General features: G+C 35.5%; 1 protein-coding gene across 1 annotated transcript in view; it reads left to right on the top strand.

Annotated features, from left to right (window-relative positions):
- The window catches only part of LOC135221821 (GTPase-activating Rap/Ran-GAP domain-like protein 3), a 967251-nt gene that overhangs the window by 257546 nt on the left and 687205 nt on the right, over nucleotides 1–22500 (top strand). The window contains 1 exon segment of the mRNA XM_064259719.1: nucleotides 11047–11116. Coding sequence (XP_064115789.1) covers nucleotides 11047–11116 — 70 coding nt within the window.

Raw genomic sequence — 22500 nt, 5'->3', positions numbered from 1 at the left:
CTATTCAGAAAGTTCGCCAAAGTAATTTCATCCGTTTTTTATTTTCATTGTAACGGAGTGTATACGCTGGTCTTCTCGCCGAAGTACCCGCGTATATTAAAGGAAATGTTGCCCAGGATTGTCTTGCTCTCAAAGTTTTGAGTTAAGCAGCGATGCACGTTCGTGGTTTAGTGAGTCTCTCTCTCTCTCTCTCTCTCTCTCTCTCTCTCTCTCTCTCTCTCTCTCTCTCTCTCTCTGTGTTCCTCACATCATTTAAGTGGACTTTGTTAGATTGTACTCCTTTGTACAGCTGCAACATCTCTCACGTGTTGCCCCCCATTGTTATCTGTATTGTGTGTGTGTGTGTGTGTGTGATCATCTATCTCATATTTTTTTTATATTAATGTGGTATGAAATATATTTTGCGAAACATTACTCATTTGTTGCAGAAGCTTCTTCTCTATGAAAAATGACTGGTACTCTGTAGTGGGTCCTGTTATGAAAAATGATTAATATCTTGTAAGATGGTGGGTCGTGAAAAATGGTAAATCTGCTGTAGAAGGTTAAATGTCACGAAAAATGATATATTTGTTGTTCGTTAAGTGATTTGAAAAATGATTCATCTCTTGTAGAGTGCTACGAAAAATAGATTTTTCTCTCCTTGGTAGTAGAGAATTTATTACCAGAAGGCATGCGCGAGTAAGGGTAACAAAATACTGATAGCTGAGAAGATTGCTGTAAATGTTTAGAGGGAATTTTCCATTCACTTACTTTGCTAATTATCCACATCGGAAACACACACACACACAACACACACACACACACACACACACAGTGATTAGTATCTTGGTATGCCGCTCAGATGTCGCGGGTCCGCGTCTCCCCCAGGGTGATCAAAAATCACCAGCTCTGCATCTTGATCAGTTGCCACTGCAATGTGTGGTCTGCGGTGGGAGGTTGAAACCAACATTCTTTGGAAGCTTGAATTTCTAGTTAGTGGGCCCGTGCATGCTTCTTCCATGTGAATAGGTTTCATCTACTAATATATATAAATATATATATAATGTATGTATATATATATTATATATATATATATATATCATATATATATATATATATATATTTTATATATATATATATATATAAAAATACAACAAATTATAGAGAGAAAAATACTATATTTCAGAGACTGCTGTCTCCCTTTTCGGGTAGATGAATGAGAAAAGTTACAGAAAAGGTGGTATTTATACCAAGAGATCCATCCACAGTTAAACCAATTTAGGTCACTCCCACTGATAATCCTTCTATAATCCTCTTAAGCATTGGCTGAAGGAAAACTTCATCAATGACATCCGAATCCCATGCGCCTCTTGTGATGTTCATCACCTGTCTCTTTGCAATCAAGGCCGATTCTACCATCGACTCGTGTACCGACAGTTGCTGCTATGAATTATACGTGACAAATATAATATATATATATATATATATATATATATATATATATATATATATATATATATATATACTAAAAACCTTTTTAATAAATTAGGAATAAAAAACAGAATAAAACCAGAACGCGTCTCCCTACTCCAATATGTTTATCCTTGAGTAATTGCTCCTGTCTTCATACTTATATAGTGTATATATATATATATATAATAATATATATATATATTATATATATATATATATATATATATATATACGTATATAAGTATGAAGACAGGAGCAAAACTCAAGGATAAACATATTGGAGTAGGAAGACGCGTTCTGGTTTTATTGTTTTCATTCTTAATTTATTAAAAAGGTTTTTAATTTTGGTGTTGGTAAACATTGTGTGTATCTTTTTACTTATACGCAATTGATGTGTAATCGTTTCAGCCTGGAAAATGTATCAAGCTGATACGAAACGTCGTGCGCTAAATAAATGGATAAAAGACAGAACGCATCTCCCTACTCCAATATGTTTATACGTATATATATGTATACATACATAATAATCGTATTATTGAAGCATTTTCTACTGCAGGAGACCAGCATGTCTTTTGACAGCTTCGCTCATTCTTTGAAGCTGGCCGGTGAACTTGTTCCCGGCGCCTTTGTTGGCTTGCATGCCGTCCTTTCTCTGTGGCCGAGCAGCAGATCTCTCTTTGTAGTGTTGTTGGTTTTGTTGCAGAGCAGCTCTGCTTTTCGTGTCGGCATTCGCATACCCAGAATTCCAAGTCTATTTGTCTAGCAGGAGTATATATTCAAGTGAGCTGATGGCGTTTTGGGTCTTGGGAGGTGGGTTTTCATTCGGCAATCGTAATGGTTATGGGGGCTATGTTCAATGAACTTTTGCTGAGGGATTAGTTGTTTTTTTTGGTGACAGTGACGGTGACCTCCTCGTAAGTACATGACGAATATTCCTTGTTATTTAGTGTCCTGTTTCCATATTCCAGTGGTAATTATTTTGTCTTAACGATCGCCAAGTTGCTATGTTCTCTATGGTATTTGTTGTTCTACCAATTTTTTACATACACTATACGTCTTTAGTACATTGTTTTGACAGAATACCAGTACTTATTAACCGCTCCTGGGTATTTGCAGTTTTTGTTCAAGTTGTAACTGAGTGGTATTAAGTTAATCGGGGTCAAGGTTGTCTTTTGGAAGGACTTTTCATTGAATCTCGTGAGACATGAATACTACGATTTCTGTTATCCTTAATTTTATTTTTAACTTTTTTGTTATTTTAATTTATTAAATCTTTATTATTATAATTTTATTATTATTAGTGCCTTTTGTCTGTTAAACTGTCCGTTGCATAAATTTCCTGGGAAAAGGCGCATTTACACACACACACACACACACACACACATTATCATTTTTATTTTAGTTTAATTTTATTATTACCATTTTAATATTTTTATTTTTATTTGGCTACCGAAATGCACCAAGTTCCGAATTTTGTTACCAACTTTGCATCTAGTATAGAATATTGTTGCTAAAATTTGCACCAAGTACTTAATATTGTTATCAAACTGCATTAGATAATGGGTATATTTAAGCAAAGCATTGCACGAAGTACCGAGAATTGCTACCAAACTTTGCGCTGGATACTGAAGATTCCGCTGGGAATTGCACCAATTACCGAGTATTGCTGTCAAATATTTCTTCACTTACCGAGTAATTCTGCTAAATTCTGCACCGTATACCGAATAAGCTATCAAATTAGCACCAGAAACTGCATATTGTTGCCAACCTTTGCACCAAATACCTAATATTTCTGCTAATTCGCACCAGATACTGAATATGTCCGTTAAGCTATACACCAAGTACGAAATATCTCTACCAAGTTTTTCACCGAGTACCGAATATTTATGCCAAACATAATACCAGCTACTGAATATTGTTTGCCAAACCTTTGCACTAAGTACCGAATATTCCTGCCAAATTTAGCACTTTATTCTTTAAAAAATATTGCTGATTAAGATTTCCACGGAGTATCGAATGTTTCTGTCAGAATTAGCAGCAAGGCGCTAAGAGATGCTTGCAAATATGCTCTGCTGTGCCGCTGACTTTTGTAATTGAACTAAGCCAGTTGCTAAGTGATTTTTAAAATCAGCTCGCAAAGGGATGAGAAGAAGAGGCAAGTACTGGTCAATGTAAAAATTTTTTAGTCTTGTGGTGGCTCTAGTATCCGTTTTCAAAACAGACCCATAGATGGAAAAAAAAGTTAGACATTCTATAGCTCATAGACGAATCTTTCTTTTTTATCACAATAGTGATGAAAAACGAAACGATATAGATACAAAGAAGAAAGGATGTTTTCATCGTAAATTATGAAGTGTTCACTTGACATTATTATTATTATTATTATTATTATTATTATTATTATTATTATTATTATTATTATTACCTTAACTATTTGCAGTCGCTTCACGCAGTACTATTTTTTTTTTTTTTTTTTGTCGTCGCTGTTACTTTCATGTGTTAACTCCTCTTTCATTTTTTTTCTTCTCCCTCGTTATTTTTCATGTAGCGGCACTATTTCCCCTCTGCGACTTTTTCTTTACCCCTCATCAACAAGCTTGCATAAAATAATGTACCCTGTCTTTTTTTTTCCTTTTACACAGAATTTTCTCGGTTTGTTTTGGTTTCCCCTTTCTCAATGTAGATTCCCTGTCCAGTTCTCCAGTTGTCAGTACTCTCTCTCTCTCTCTCTCTCTCTCTCTCTCTCTCTGATATATATATATATATATATATATATATATATATATATATATATATATATATATATATATATATATATATATATATATATATATATATACGTATACATATACATATACATATACATATATCCGTATAGAATGAGTGTCATATTCTTCAACTCCAGTTACCTTCTCTTGCCTTAGATCTCACTTCCCCCTTCTCTCTCTCTCTCTCAAAACTGCCTCCCTCTCCACCCCTCACCCCCTCCCCCAATCTTCCCAGGCGCGTTATCTTACAGAACCAAACGAAGCTACTAATACCCGGATTGTCGGGGAAGACCCGACTCTCCGTCTCTCATAATAGTCCACAAATCTCCCATATAATTATGTCTTGACGCAAAGAACTTGTTGTTTTTTCAATTCCTTCGGGTTGTCTCTTTTTTTCCCCCGTGATTCTTTTCCACCCTTTAATATTATTGTATTTATAATAAACGCTACTGCAGTCGTCCTCATTAAAAATATAGTCTGTTTGATGTTTACTATTATTGTTGCTTCTCTTTCACTCTTGACAATGAACGCAGCACATTAAGTTGCATAGTCCTTTGAAGAAAATAAGAGAAAAGCCAGATTTGTGAAAGTTCATATTTGGATGCCAATCACTGTTTCTTAAGCCAAACTCTTGTTTTTGTATCCGAAACCGCCTCTCTCTGACGACCATGATGATTGTCGGAGTTCAACATCTTAGGTCTTTGAATGGTCTCTGTTCGGTCTGTTCAAGGTCTCTTCCCTGGAAACTCCATCGCTCATAATGTACAACTCATCTTTATATCAGGTATCCTCTTTTTTTAGTTGATTATTATGGGTCTCAGCCATGTTAGAGAAAGCCACGAGGCCACCTCCCTCGTCTTCTCTGTTGGGGTCAACGGAAAGGTCGTTGGGCCAGCAACGGCATCCCAGGAGGCTTGCTTATAAGAAGCCAGAGGGCTGCTCAACCCTTCTGGCGCCATCCCTATGAAGTGGGAAAAGGCTTATGGTTTCAAGGTGTGTGTATATATGTATATATGTATATACATGTATATATATCTTATAATATATTATATATACACATATATGTATATTTAATAACGCTATATAAACGCCTTTACATATGAGATATTATACCTCATATGTAAAGGTGGTGCTTATATAGCGTTAAATCTATGTTAAATATATATTATATATACATATATATATATATATATATATATATATATATATATTTAACGCTATATAAACACCTTTACATATGAGATATACCTACACGCAGACAATGACACACACACACATATATAATATATACGTGTATATATAAACACATACATACATGTATATGAATGTGTCTATGTCTGTGTGCAGGTATAATATATCATATGTAATGTTGTTTATGTCCTTGTTGCGTTAAATTTACGTACGAGACACGACAACAGTGTATCATGCGCATGAGTATATGTCAAAAAAGCTATTGAGGCTTATACATACAGTTTGGGCAATGATACCCTTTATTTCACACATACGCGCCGTTTATAGTAGGTACCAAATGTTCACCTGACTTATGGTTTTGTATAAACTTACCAGGCCCCAACTTGCACACAGTTCGAGCAATCGAGTATAATGGGGAGAGAAAAGACTGGAAAAAGGCGATCAGGTTACGGGTTTAATCACTGCAGAAATACAATACGGGAATGGTGGTGTTCTGGAACGTCGGTGGACGAGGAGAAATAAGGAAAGATGAAAGAGAAACCGTTTAGATGCTCCTACTGTCTTAAGGTAGGATGTATGTCTCCTTGAGAGAATTGGAGTTCACGTCATTTCTGCGGAGTGACTGCAATATCGAGAGAGGTGATATATACGTATATACGTATATATATGTGTGTGTGTGTGTGTGTGTGTGTGTGTGTGTGTGCGCGTGTGGTATGTACTTATGTACATATGTGTATTTTTTTTTTTTTTTTTAAACATATACATACATACTCATATATATATATATATATATATATCTATATATATATATATATATAATATATATTTAATTCAATTGTATTCTACATAGGAAAATGCCTACAGTTTTCGTCCTCCAGTGGACCTCTTCTTGGAGCGTTTATATATATATATATATATATATATATATATATATATATATATATATATATTATATATATATATATATATATTATTATATATATAGATATATATATATATATATATATATATATATAGTCTTGAAACAGAAATGAAACTCAGATGAGAAAAAGCGACCTAGAAGTTGTAAATTACAGTTTGGTTATTAACCCCGTCTGTGATTATGTTCCTGTTAGTCAATTATTATAGACATCAAATGAGTTTTTCGTGCTCTACGCTTTCTTAAAAAATTCTAAATTTTTATATTTTGTAATCCATCATTATTACTCTTGCTATTATTAAGTAAACGTGCACAAAATAATTTTTTTTTTCACTCTGCCTTTCTTGTTCTCTCTCATTATTATTTTTACTATTTCCCAGTTGTTGCTGTAGTTACAGTTTTCGCGAAATGTCTGTGCGATGAAAATCAAGAGGATTTGATAGAACTGTAAATCACAAATTATTGAAATCTTTAGAATGAATAAATTTGTAACGGTGTTATTGCAAAGGTATACTACAAAGTTTCGGAATCAAGGAACTCGGTCAGTTCTTTACTACTGTTAGTATCAGTTTTCTATATTTATAAAATGACATAGTTATTGAATGTCGAGTTCGTTGTTTAGCATTATGTAATATTTTAGATATTTTTGAAGTTACGTTTTCTTCCTTTTCCAACGGTTTTATTATTTAATTTTTACCATTTGTTTTTATATTTTTCTTAAGCCTGGGTAGAAGGAACTCTTCTCTGTCCTTGTTTGAGTTGGCTGTCTCAGTCATATACATAAAAAATTATCATTTTCTAATACTTTATTTTGTTGCATAGTTTTTTTCCGCGCTGAGATTTTTATGCAACGTATCTTTCATGAAATTTAATTTTTTTATCATAAAAGTTGAAGTTTTATTGAATCATAACGTGAATTTTCATGATTTTACTTCCGTTCAAGGTTTTAAGAGTCGCTGTGTTATAATTCAGAATTCTGTAATAGAATATGGATGTATATAATTCGAAGTACCAATAGAATATGGATGTATATAATTCGAAGTACCATGAATTTTTTTAAAACAGTGTGAATAATGGCAAAATGGAAAATCCGTGTGTATAATATCATATATAAATATAGTATATATATATATATATATATATATATATATATATGTGTGTGTGTGTGTGTGTGTGTGTGTGTGTGTGTTTGTGTACACATATATATATATATATATATATATATAATATATATATCACATACATACATACATATATACATACATACGTACATAGCCTAATTCGTTCGTTTCATTGTAGAATATGTGCTGAGAACTCAAATGATCCCCAATTACATCCTTAGCGCGGAGGCCCATCGCACTTTTCGGCTCCATAATTTCGGGAAAGAATTACGTGTAATATACTGTAATATTCTGTAATGCCCTCCTTGGGGGCTTTTAACGTCATGGCCGGCGCGTCATTTTTTTATCCTTTGGGTACCGGAAAGTATTAATGAACGCGTCCGTATTCCCATTAGGAATTCATGTGAATATTCCCACCTTTTTCTCTCGTTTAATAATGAGTGCATTTGAGCTTCAGGGAGAATCCTCTTCCACGGATCGATCTCTCGCTTTCAGCCCCGTCCATTACGTCTTCATTCTGTCTCCCTCTTCTGTCTCATCTTTCTCCCTTCATTCTACCTCCTCTTCTACTGTTCATTCTGCCTCCCGTCTCTCATTTTTTCTTCCTTCCTTCGCCCCTGTTCATCGTTCTCCTTTCATTCTGCTTCCCTCTCCCGTTTTCTTTCTCCCCCCTCTCCCCTGTTCCTGTTCCTCCCTTCATTCTGCTTCCCTCTCCCCTGTTTCTCTTCCTCCCTTCCTTTTGCCTCCCTCTCCCCTGTTTCCTCTTCCTCCTTTCTGCCTTCCTTACCGTTTTCCTCTTCCTGCCTTCATTCTACCTCCCTCTTCTCTGTTCCTTTCCCTCCTTTCTTTCTGCCTTCCTCTCTCGTTTCCCTCTTCCTCACATCATTCTGCCTGCCTCTCTTCTTTTCCTCTGCCTCCCTGTCCCCTTTGTCATCTCCTCCCTTCATTCTACTTCCTTCTGCCTCCCTTTCTCCTCATTCTACCTATACCTATCCTACTCCAAGTATCCCTTCTGCCTCCCCCTTCTGCTCCCCCCCCCCACCCCCACCCCCTTCCACCTCTTTCCCCAGCCACGAAAAATGCTAAATTGCCGAGATGGTGATGAATTAAGCCCGAATAATCTCGGGGGATTATTAACACAATATTACCATATAACAGATTTCCTTGTCGTTTGGTGATGTAGTATCTCTGCTTGGTGCAAAGACCAACCCTAATATAGCATTGGTGAACCTAGCAGGTTGTAAAGCAACAAATAATTAGCGTTTTTGGCACTTGGCAGACTGGCACGAAGGATTAGTTTTAGATAATCTATGGAAATTGAAACGGTGAGAAACTGACGAATTTGGATAGAAGGGTATCCTGTAGGTGATACGTCTCTTTTCCCTCCCCCTTGGGTGAAATCATATCTTTCATTTCTGAACATTTAATTGGTTTCTCAAAGTCCTCCAGATGGCTGTTAAGTGTATTATGTGTGTGTATATATATATATATATATATTATATATATATATATATATATATATATATATATATATATAATCTTTATAATAAAAAGTCTATGGTCTAGCAATCTCATTCCATATGTCCTTCCTTAAACTGTTAGGCCTAACGCTTGGAACCATCCTCTCTTGAGAGACAAGGCGAATGGAGGGAAAAGAACTTATGATAGTAATAACATAATAATAATGATACGTGCCAGTAGACCAGAAGTGACGTTGATTGACAATATCAAGAAGGAAGTATCACTCATTGATGTCGGAATACCATGGGACACCGGAGTAGATGAGAAAGAAAGAGAACACATTGATAAGTATCAATGTACCCATAATGATAGGGACACTAGGCACGATCCCAAGATCCCTGAAAAGGAACCTGGAAAATAAAGATGCTGAAGTAGCTCCAGGACTCATGCAGAAGAGTGTGCTCCTAGAGACAGCACACATAGTAAGAAAAGTGATGGACTCCTAAGGAGGCAGGATGCAACCCAGGACCCGACACCATAAAAACCACCCAGTTGAATAGGGTGGCTAGGATATACAATAATAATAATAATAATAATAATAATAATAATAATAATAATAATAATAATAATAATAATAATAATAAAATAGTCAATATGTACAACAAATGGTTTCCATGAATTTCCTTGTTAAATTTACAATTATGAATCACTTCATTACGTTGGTGTGATATTGATTGATCGTTCAGCCTGATAAATGTTAATTTATTATGCTTTGAAAGGTGATTATTATTATTATTATTATTATTATTATTATTATTATTATTATTATTATTATTATTATTATTATTATTATTATTATTATTATTATTATTATTATTATTATTATTATTATTATTATTATTATTATTATTAACTCAGAATCATCAAACAATTAAATGAATCAGTCCTAAAGAATCGTCAAATTGCCAAGCAAGTTCTCAGATTATAATTCACTCGAAAAAAAGTAAAGGAGAATAGATATTTTGTATTAGGCTAATTCTCAATTCATTAAGGAGAGAGAGAGAGAGAGACCTTCATTCATCCCCATAGCGAAAGTATATTTCACTTTTACATGAATCCCACTTGTTATTTCAAGAACGCTGCAGCAGCATCCAGCGATCGCTTGGTGCCTTGGGACTTTTTTCTCCAGAAATTAATGTGCTGCTTCCATTACAATAATACGTTGAAATTTGGAAGCAGACTTGAATTTTGTTATGAATGCTGTTGTTGAAAAACAGTTCCGAATTCTCGCCATGAAAGGTGTTATTATTCTTTTAATCGTATTAGGATTTTGAATTTATCCTCAGAAAGATTATGATAGTTTGCAGGCTCAAGATAAAAACATAAGTGGTTATCCCATGAGTGAATGAGAGAGATGATTTAGATGAGACGTAAAGCGAAATTACTCAGGAACATAACTGACAAATAAGATTACACATGAAAACAAACAACAGATTGGTAACCGAATCAAAATATCTTGGAGGTGGCAGATAAAGCGTACGGCGAGGAACGAGCATCAGGCGTATGGAGTAGTACTGTTTTCAATTTCATATTTGCCTTAAATGCTTTTAATTTCTTGGATTGCCAGACTCGCGATTGTTTATTGTTTTATATTACTAGGAGGAAAAATCGCTTATTATTTCGTGACCTAGTAAATCACCGATGAATATATATTTTGGCAATTGTTTTCATTTTTTATCTTAGTTATTTTACCTCACTGCCGTTTACTATATATATATATATATATATATATATATATATATATATATATATATATATATATATATATATATTATGTCTTTTCCACTTTCAAATACGTCGCTTCGTATACGGTAATGTAGGCAAATTGGTCATCCAGAAATCACGACTTTCATAATATATAAATTGTTTGTCAGTAGTTCTAGGTATACATATTTTAATTATTTCATTCCTCTCTCTTATAGGCACCAAAGTTGACGAATGGTCATTTTATAACGATGAATTTTATGCATTAGTTTAATGAAGCCATTACTGCCGGTGTGGTGCATATCCAAATTAATTAATATTTTTTTATTTTTCGCTCATTTCGTTTTTTTTATCCTCTATTTTCTTTCAGATCCGCCTCTAGTGACTTGATATCCCGACGAGGGGTTTTCAGCAGAAGGCATTATGGGTCCGTGGAACTGGTGAGTAAAAATAAAATTCTCTCTCTCTCTCTCTCTCTCTCTCTCTCTATTCTCTCTCTCCTTCCTCCTCTCATCCTACGTCCATATGAGTAGACAAATCCTATGTGTCGATAGTATGTGTTATAATTTATATTTGTGAAAGTACGAGGGTTTTATATATATATATATACTATATATATATATATATATATATATATATATATATATATATATATATATATCGAGCTACAATGTCCTTTAAGATCTAATTCGCTCTGTACCTCGGAATTAATATATTTTCATATATGCTTAACCGAAGGGGAATTTTTTCTCGATAATAGACTTGCCTGGACCAGGGCGCGAACCCATGGATCCTTTCAAATCCAGGAACGTCAGTGAAGCTTTTACCTACTACTGACGTTCCTGGATTTGAAAGGATCCATGGGTTCGCGCCCTGGTCCAGGCAAGTCTATATCGAGAAAAATTCCCCTTCGGTTAAGCATATATGAAAATATATTAATTCCGAGGTAGAGCGAATTAGATATTAAAGGACATTGTAGCTCGATATATGTATATGAATCACGGAAATGTGATATGACTTATATATATATATATATATATATATATATATATATATATATATATGTATATATATATATATATATATATATATATATATATATTTATATATTTATATATATATATATATATATATATATATATATATATATATATATATATATATATATACAGTTCTGGTAATCTTCTTAGGCACGAAGATACGGTAATTCAGTTGTATTCCACCCAGGAAAATGAAAATGGTGTATCTCAGAAAATGCCCAACAGTTACGTCCTCCAATGGACCTCTTCTTGGAGCGTTTATTAAGGAAAGAGATAAAGTTTACAGCGAATGTAGCCAAGGAAGGCCTATAATTTTTAACCACACACACACACACAGACACACACACACACACACACACACATATATATATATATATATATATATATATATATATATATATATATATATATATCATATATATATATATATAAAGAGGGTCGAAATGTCTGTATACTCAGACACGGATAAGCATTCTTTTAAATTTCATGAGCTGGGAAGCCTCTAGTGATCTTCGCATCTCGTCGTCGCTAAAGATGAAAAATATTCAAGTGAGCGAGCCGGGGAGGAAGTATACTACAGGAGGGCGGTATATATCAAGGCATTAGGGTAATAGGTCATCATAAACAGCGGGCTTTGCAACTCTGCCCGAAGTATTGTGGCAATAAATATCCTCTCTCAGGAAGTCGGGGTCCACCCGAAGACGCCTCGAGAAGCAGTTGAGTAATTACTCCTGTGACTGATGTAATGTGTGTGTGTGTATGTGTGTACACGTGTGTGTACCACGTCCCGGCCTCTTCCTCTGGGGCTTTGTTTGCGTGCACGCGCGTGTGTACGCCCGCCTCTGTGGCCAGTCTCTGCCGTAAATTTTCGTTTTTCTCCGCCCGGCTTTGCATAATCGCTTTCATTGGAGTGATGCATTGGGGTAATTTTTCTAATTATCGCGAAGTTCAGCCGGTCGTTAAGATCGCCCTAACGATGTTGATGCAATATAAATAACACTTCCAAGTCCCAAATAGTTAGTCGAACGGCTGATAAATCAAGATATCTTGGTGATATTTTCAGCGAATCCTTTTGAGGAAAGAATGAAATCTAGATAACAGTTTAGGGGATAGTGATCGTATGATCGCGTAAAAAAACCTTCAAAGAGATTTATCCTTTTTTCGGGGCTGCTTAATTGAAAAAAAAAAAAATTAAAAAAAAAAACTTGATAGGATATGACCACAACAATCTAACGGCAACTCTTAAAGTTTTTCGTATCGCTTCTGTTTTCTTGATTTTTTAGGTACGCTCTTATCAATTAACCGATAACCAGATTGGTGCCTGTGCACTATCTAGAGATCTATGACCATTGATTTTGCAACGCCTTATGACTCCCATTAAACGATCAGTTTTGTTCTTGATGTGTGTTATGCTCTTTTATCAAAGTTCCCGATGACTTAATCGACCACTGCTTATCTTCCTGATATTTTTTTTTTTTTTTCTATATATAAACTAACTTTAAGAATGATGTTGTAAAAGAATGAATATTCGTAAAGACATGCATAAACTTCAAAATATATTTCCAAAAGAAATACGTAAACTGTATAAATTTTGATGACGGTAGAAGCTATGAACGGAAAATGGGTGTATAAAGTCTTCACAATATAATTCCAAAAGAAATACGAAAACTGTTTACATTTTGATGAAGGCATAAACTATGAAAGGAAAAGGGATGTATAAACTTCACAATATAATTCCAAAAGAAATACGTAAACTGTATAAATTTTGATGACGGTAGAAGCTATGAACGGAAAAGAGATGTATAAATTACAAAATATAATTCCAAAAAAAATAGGTAAACTGTTTAAATTTTGATGCCGGTGGAAGCTATGAACGGAAAAGGGATGTATAAACTTTAAAACATAATTCCAAACCAAATACGTAAACTGCATAAATTTTGATGAAGGTAGAAACTGTGAACGGAAAAGGGATAATCGTATTTGGAAGAAAACCTGACCCTAACACAAATGAATGTTGGTCCTCCCCATGAGATCTGTCAGGTGGGGATTTTTTAGTTTCCAACGGTTACTATTTTTCTTCGTAATGTCCCTCTAGTATAATTTATACCGTGAATTTCTACCACTATGTATCAGTCCTTCATCAATAGCTTAGAAACGAAGTCAAAACTGGCCAGAACCTACACCCAGTTTGTTAATTTTCCATCTGTGGATTTGATATATATATATACATACTATACATCGTTATATATACATACATACATACATACAATGGAAAAAAAGAAATACCAGCAGAAATGTAGGAAAGAGACAGACGGACTCACACACACACACACACACACACACAGGCAAGAGACAGATGTCCTCTTTGAATGCCGGGGCGGCGCTGTCACTTTGCAGGATATTTTAACAAGTGCCAATTACTCTCTCACGAGTAATTTGCAGTAGTTCTCATCCGCGAAGGGAGTCCGATTCTCATCATTTTATGCTCTTCTAACTTTTAATGCTTCTCCTGAGGAGGCGTCGAGGTTGGGAGGGGAAGGGAGAGGAGGGGAAGGGAGAGGAGGGGAAGGGGCCGCTATGGTGGTGGTGTTGCAATTCTTGCGGGCGAGGGAGGGTTGGGAAAGAAAGAGGTCGAAGAGGAGAAAGGTGAGATAAAGTAGGGGTGATGAGAAGGAGAGGAGAAGGATGGCGCCGGGATGAAAGATGAGGTGCTGTATACAGTAAGGACGGACCGAACTCTGTTGGTTAATGGAGGATGGAATGGGAGGAATTAGGTGAAGGGGAAGGGGGAACTATAGGATATTGCGGAAAAGGATGGAAAAAAGAGGGGAAGGGTTAAGGAAAGCAAGGATGAATGAAAGGAGGATGGAAAATAAGGAGGACTGGACGAAGGAGATATGCGGGGTGTCAGGGGGTAGGTAGATAGGTAGGGTCAGGGATAAGAAGGCTGGGAGGGCATTCCCCCCCTCCCTCTTTTTTTTTCACACGGTAAGATCTATAAAGCAAGACAAAAGAGGAAGAGGAAAAAGTTCTTTCATTATCCACGTATTAGTTTCCTCGTGTGAGTCTGGCGTAATGAACTGCTCCTTCTGGGTTCCGAAATAGGCGGCACTCTTGTTGCCACAGGGGATGGATGTCTCCCCTTCTTCCTTCTTTTACTCTCTTTGTTTGTATTGCACGTACTTGCTGCTGCGCGTACATACAACACCCTTTATTCCACACAAACACATACACACACACACACACACACTTGTATATATATATATATATATATATATATATATATATATATATATATATATATATACAAACTATGTGTGTGTGTGAGAGAGAGAGGGAGTTACAAGTATTAGGGGAGAGAGAGAGAGAGAGAGAGAGAGAGAGAGGTAGCTTTTTTACACCAATGAATCTTCAAATGTTGGCAAAGAAATAGTGACAGATAGGAAGCATAGTTTATATAACTATGTCTTCTCTTCCACTTTAAAGAGGAAACCGTCATGAAATGAACAGTTGATTTAATATTTCTAACTTTTAATACAAAGACATAAGCTAAAAAGATATATAAAATACTTATGTTAACATTCGCCTTTCATTATTATATGGTTTTGACGTTGAAGCCATTGGAGCATTTGAAAGTTAATATTTTAGTTATGTATTTTTGGTTATCTTTGATGCATACTTCTGTCTGCGAGTTAACGTAATACATCGAGGTTAGAGAAACTAATTCTTGTGAAATTTGGTTCAAATCAGGTGAGTCCCTCGAGATACTTAACTCGTGATATATAACTATGAAGATTTGGAGATTTGTACTCTATAAAAATAAAGTTTGTGATGGAGTTTATTAGGGTTGATATGCTCATTCCCTCAGTGCTTTGTTAGGCCGTCTGCGAAACTGGCAGTACGTTAATGAACGAATAGTCATTCTTCTTATTTATTTGTATTCGAGTAGATTTCTTGAATCTGAAGATTTTGTTTTCGCTTTCGTGTATTTTTGGACTAACTTTTATTTTCCTAAATTTCCTCTTACTTTTAAAAGGAAATCCTTAGCATATTCAATTACCTGCAGCCATTAGCATCGACAGTAAGTTCCGATGCTTGCATAAAATTTCTCTCTCTCTCTCTCTCTCTCTCTCTCTCTCTCTCTCTCTCTCTCTCTCTCTCTCAGCGCCTCTCGTCATTAATTGCTAAAATCTTTTTAAAGGGACGACGTAATTGCAATATGGCGGAGTTGACTAAACTCGTTTTTATATCACCTTTCCTTTAAAAAAATTCTTGTTTGATTACAGCCTCAGTATTCCTTTATTTCTGTTACTGTTTCTTCTTGTGTATGTGTATAATATTATTTTATTATATATAAGATATATATAATATATATATATTACTTATTTATGTATATGTATATAGTATATATATATATATTATATATATACACTTATATATAGTATATATATATATATATATATATATATATATATATATATATAGATATTGTATGAAGAAACAGTAACAGGAATAAAACAAGACTGAGGCAGTAATTAAACAGGAACTTTTAAAGGAAAGGTGAGATATATATATATTACATATATATATATATATATATATATATATATATATATATATATATATATATACATATATATATATGTGTCTGTGGTGTGTTTTGTTTGGGGTGTGTGTGTTAATGTGTGTGTGTGTGTGTATGTATTGCTCTCTCTCTCTTACAAATCCTGACTTCGGAGTGTCTTGCATTTCTCTCTCTCTCTCTCTCTCTCTCTCTCTCGGTCTCTCTCCTCTCTCTCTCAGTAGCCCTTCTCACTAGTAGGACTTCATCATCATTGCCAATAATCCCCATTCCGTTTATCACGCTCGTACATCCTATCCCTCCCCTATCCTTTGAATCATTCCCTTTTAATCTCCTTCACTTTCATCTCATCAGCATCTGTTTCGCCTCATGCATCCGCCTATCTCCATCATCTCCTTTTTATCTCCATCATCCAACATCCCCGTTTCTCCTCCAAAAAGCCTGTGTATTTCTCTTGCTTCACTTCCCCTCAACTCCCTCGCACATTGGTTTTCTCTCTCTCTCTCTCTCTCTCTCTCTCTCTCTCTCTCTCTCTCTCTCTGAGACATCCTATATCGCGTATCCCCTTCAGATATAAAAGCTCTCCGTTCGAACAAATCTCTGCTGAACTCGTGTTTAATTTTAGTTCGAAGAGGACTATTTCACGAGCCATATTAAACGTATCTCTTCGCAGATCGGGTTCCAATTAGGGGCTGGATGGCGATGCCACAGGGGGAGGCGTTGCACACACAAGATGAGGAGGAGGAGGAGGAGGAGGAGGAGGAGGTGGTGGTGGTGGTGGTGGTGGAGGAGGAGGGGCCTGTGTAGGAGATAGAAGATGAGTAAGAGAGACGGAGGAGAGGCGGTGGTAGTGGCGGAGGAGTTGATAGAGACAGGCAGATGAGGTTATGAAAGAGAAAATGACGATGAGAGAGAGAGAGAGAGAGAGAGAGAGCGCGCTCAGAAATACCCCGATCTCCCTTTCCTTGGAAAACGAAGAGCTAAGAGAGAGCAAGGGAAAGGAGGAGGAGAGAGAGACAGGAGAGAGAGAGTAGAGGAGAGAGAGAGAGAGAGAGAGAGAGAGAGAGAGAGAGATCGGTTGCTATTGATGAATGGAAAATGAGAGAAAACTGACGAGAAAGTAAAGTAGAGTATTTTGATTATGCCTGTAATAATGTTTGGAGAAACTCAACTCCTTGTAAGCGGTAACAAAACAATAACATCAGTTATGAACGTAGAAATAACCGTTGATCTGTGTGCAGTTAATGCTCATGATGATAGTAGGAGGATTCCATCCATTGACTTCACCCCTTTAAGTTGCAGACATGTATACGTATGTTTATTGAGTCTTCACTGCCTGTATGTCTGTTTATTTGTCACGTGTTATATCTTACATACCTCAAGAAGCCTGTGTATGCTTGTATGTCCATATTCTCCAAAGAAGCTTCGCCTAACTATAGTAGATTCACATCAACCGTGCATCTGATGTCTAGCCCAGTCCCTTACGACGCTCCTGATTGGCTGTTGATAAGCCAGTCACAGGGCTGGAAACTCTCTCAGTCTCTCTCGAGAGTTCACATAGGTAGGATGTATGTTTCACCTCTCCTGAGAGATACGTCTGTCAAAAGTATTCCTCAGAAGAGGAGGAACATACATCCTGCCTATGTGTACTCTCTCGAGAGACTGAGAGTTTCCAGTCCTGTGATTGGCCTATCAGCAGCCAATCAGGAGCATCGTAAGGGATGGCCTAGACATCAGGTGCACGTGCGATGTGAATCTACTATAGTAACAACTTGGTCCGTGAATACAACTTCTCACGAAAGATCAGTCGCTGTGCAGTATAGTTTGCAAAGACGTGGCTATCGAGACAAAAAATTTCTTATAATGATTCTGTAAGCGTTACGCTTCTCAAGAAAAAGGGAATGGCTGTGACTGTAGACCTTTGGAACTTGATGGAATGAGGCAGTAGTTTTGGAATCATAATCATAACTCTTAAGTGTACGCGCACTAAGAGGGACAGCCTATAGACCATTAGCATAGTCTTTTTGTAACGGTTGACGGTTTGTATATTTGCCATTCTGCATACCCCTATTATCTTTTTAAATCGGAACCGTGGCAGATATTGTTCGTAGAGGCGGACCTTGCAGTGCGAGTGTGATTTAGTATTTGCAATAAGAGCTGGACCAATACAAAGTCGTTAGTATCATATCCTGTTCAAAAAATTTCAAAAGAAATAAATTCCTTTTCCCTCTCACTTAGACCTGTTCTTGTTGGATAGGCATGAAGTAGCTAAACGCATTAATTTATTTTTTTTAAATACACTTTGTAAACCTGTTGGAAAACCACTTAATTTCTAACCTTAAAAGATAAATGCCCATAACGAGTTTAATCGTTCTTGAAGAAAGTAATGTTCGACTCCGGGTGTTACACACATACACACACACACACACACACACACGCACACAAACACACACACAAACACACACCACACACACATATATATATATATATATTTATATATGATATACATATAAGGATATATATTATATTTAACATGTAATAGATAAATACAAAACATTTATATGTATATTTATATATATATACTATCATATATAGCATACACACACACAAACACACACACACACACACACACACATATATATATTATATATATATGGATTATAATATATATATATATATATATATCCTTTGTTTTGAAATTTCCTGTTATTATTTCATGGGAAATTCGCTCATGCCTCTAGATTAAGCCTTTAGTGGGGTTGCCGGGAGAAATTGCTTCTTAATAAGAAATTTTTGCACTCATTACCCCGGGAAAATGAATCTTTCTCAGATTTTCTGCTCTTGTTGAGAAAGGAAGCGCTTCTGAATTTGAGGCTTGTTGCTTGGTCTCCTCTCTGGGAGCCTTGTGTATTTTTATCACTCGTTTAGCTGCCAATCAGTTGCTATTTATTATTTATTGGTTTAGTCATTTATTGGTTCGTGTTACTTTTGTTACTTAATGTATCTGTTCGGTATCTCTTTTCTTAGTACTATTTTTGCATCTCATTTCGTCTCGTGTTTCCTTTTTTCGTGTAATGAACGATATTTTTAGGTTATATACCTATTTGACAGCTTTTCTTAGTTATTATGCATAAAGAGTTAGTGGCCTTTGCTTTTTTTTATATAGGTATGTTAGCATATTGGGGTATAAGATCATAAAAAAGATTATAATGTAACAAATCATAACGATATTTATTAAGTTAATAGTAATAAAATAGGTATAAACGGATAATAGTAATAAATGATAAGAAAAAACTTGAAAATGCAAGACAGATAGATTTCTAGTTGTCTGAAGGAAACGGTTTCAAGTGTTCTCTCTTATTTTCAATAAACAATTACAAGTTGCTTTAAGAGTAATTCATGGTTAGGGAAATTTGACTTTTAGATTAAAAACAAAGGCGGCAAATAACGGCAGGTAATGGATGATATTATTTATTATTATTATTATTATTATTGCTATTATTATTATTATTATTATTATATTAATATTATTATTATTATTATTATTATTATTATTATTATTATTATTATTATTTTCTATGAAGCCATCTATGAAGGTATGGGGCTCCATACCTTCATAGATGGCTGAAATAAAAGAGTAGATCGATACAGCAGAGCCCAATCTTATTTTGCTGCAGTTCAGATCAAGGCACCTTCATTCAGCAAACACATAAAGCTGGCGTTTGTTTGAGACTCAGCCCGGGTTGGATAACGGCATGTCTAAATGTGGATTTCATTACCCGTAGACTATCTGTTTTACACAAAAATAAGTATATGTCGAAATATCGCGTAATTCATAGTAAGAGTGCTAACAAGAATGTTAAGTTTAAGCGAAGTGTGTAAATACCGACGAAAATAACAAGCATTGATAAATACTGAGTCAGATGTGTTACAAGAGTTTGTTTATTTTAGTTAAGTTCAAAGACTTGATCATGACATTACGTTTTACGCGGGAGACATTATCTTCGTAGTTTACCCCCTTTAATAGACTATGGAGCCGTGATTTTAATCTCGTAATTGTGCAAATGAATATTGAAATAGGTTCCCTTAACCTATGCCATTAACTTCGTGCTGTAGTACAAGCGTTTATGAAATCAACTCGGTAACCAGGATAAGCACTAATCATCAAAATAATGGCGGATTAAGTAACCCGAAAATAATTCTTACATCAAGATGTGTACAAGGAAATGTACTTCATAGTGTGGAACAACATTTGTAAGCAAATTTTAAGAAGAGGTAATCATAAATTAACCAACCAATTTGATCAGCTTCCCTTTTATCATAAGTATAAATGGTACATTTTCAGCCTGTAAGCATTGGAATATTATGACCGAGGGTAAGCATTCAGGAAACGGGTTTCATAAATAACTGTACTTGCAGCTGTAAATGAGAGAACAGGGGAAGATGTTCTTAAGATATCCTTCAGAAGTGTAAGCTATATTCACAGCTTTAGACATGTCATGGCTTTGTAGTTTGTTTTATTCATTATGAGTAGTAAGTAATTCAAATCAAGTGACCTTACCTTACCTTACAGACCTTACAGTTCGTTTGGGTTGCCCCAGGTGTGAGGCACCTCTAATGTCTACCAGAGAGTTGCTAGTACATCTTCCGGTATATTTTGCATCTTCCAATCTTGGATGGTCTGGGATGCAGTTTAGATATTTGTCGAGCTTATTCTTAAACACATCTACGCTCACTCCTGATATATTCCTCAGATGAGCTGGCAACGCATTGAATAGACGCTGCATTATCGATGCTGGTGCGTAGTGGATTAATGTCCTGTGTGCTTTCCTTATTTTTCCAGGTATAGTTTTGGGCACTATTAATCTACCTCTGCTTGCTCTTTCTGATATTTTTAGTTCCATGATGTTTTCTGCTATTCCTTCTATCTGTTTCCATGCCTGAATTATCATGTAGCGTTTCTCTTCTCCTTTCTAGACTATAATTTTAAGGATTGTAGTCTTTTCCAGTATCAAGGTCCTTAACTTCTTCTATTCTAGCTGTAAAGGACCTTTGTACACTCCTCTATTTGTGCAATATCCTTTTGATAGTGTGGGTACCATATCATATTGTAATATTCAAGTGGACATACGAACATATGTTTTATAAAGCATAATCATGTGTTTTCAGCTTTTCTTGTTTTGAAGTGCCGTAACAACATTCCCATTTTTGCTTTACATTTTGCCAAAAGAATTGCTATTTGATCATTGCATAACATGTTCCTATTCATCATCACACCAAGGTCTTTAACTGCTTCCTTATTTGTGATTGTCTCATTATTAGGTCCCCTATATGCATATAGCTTTCCTTCTCTGTCTCCATAATTTATTGATTCAAATTTATCAGAGTTAAATACCATCCTATTTACCTCTGCCCAATCATATACTTTGTGAAGGTCTCTTTGTAGAAGCGTTCCTATCTTCATCACAAGTAATTTCTCTACTTATTCTTGTGTCATCAGCGAAACTACTCACTACCGAATCCTTAACATTACTGTCTATGTCTTCAATCATAATAACAAACAGTATTGCAGCTAACACCGTACCTTGTGGCACACCGGATATTACCTTGGCTTCTTCCGATTTCTCATCGTTTGCAATAACTATCTGTTTTCTGTTGTGGGATATACTGTAGACGTAAACATGTCCAAGAACTTTTGTTCTGCAGTCTAGTGAAGAAGAATTTCGTCATCATACCCATGCATGATGGCTTGTATACCCAGATTTGCATAAATAGTTATTATAGGTGGTTATACAACATCTAGTAATATTCAGTTTGATCTGGAGACAAACTCACGGGGACTAAACTCTCTGAAGAGACAAATTCACTCCTGAAGACAATTATGTTCCGTGAGATAAAACTCCTTGAAGACAAACTAAGTCTTGAAAACATATTTGCAAAGACAAGGCTAGTTAGAGAAGTAAACTCAGTCCTGATGGCGTACGAAACAAGACTCCCAAACAGTAAGGTTCCCGAGTAAAAAAACTCACTCCTGAGGTAAAACAAGACTCCCAAAGACACATTCCTGAAAAAAAAAGACTCCCAATGACCAAGGTATCTGGAAAAGCATATTCTATCCTGAATAAGGAAAAAAAAGAGACTCCCAGTGATCAAGCTCTCTGGAAAAGCAGATTCTTTCCTGGAGAAGGAAAAAAAACTCCCA

The sequence above is a fragment of the Macrobrachium nipponense genome, chromosome 3 (assembly GCF_015104395.2).
Source record: "Macrobrachium nipponense isolate FS-2020 chromosome 3, ASM1510439v2, whole genome shotgun sequence".
Classification (NCBI taxonomy): domain Eukaryota; kingdom Metazoa; phylum Arthropoda; class Malacostraca; order Decapoda; family Palaemonidae; genus Macrobrachium; species Macrobrachium nipponense.
Note: the sequence above shows the minus strand (reverse complement) of the source record. Positions and strands in the feature narration are given on the sequence as shown.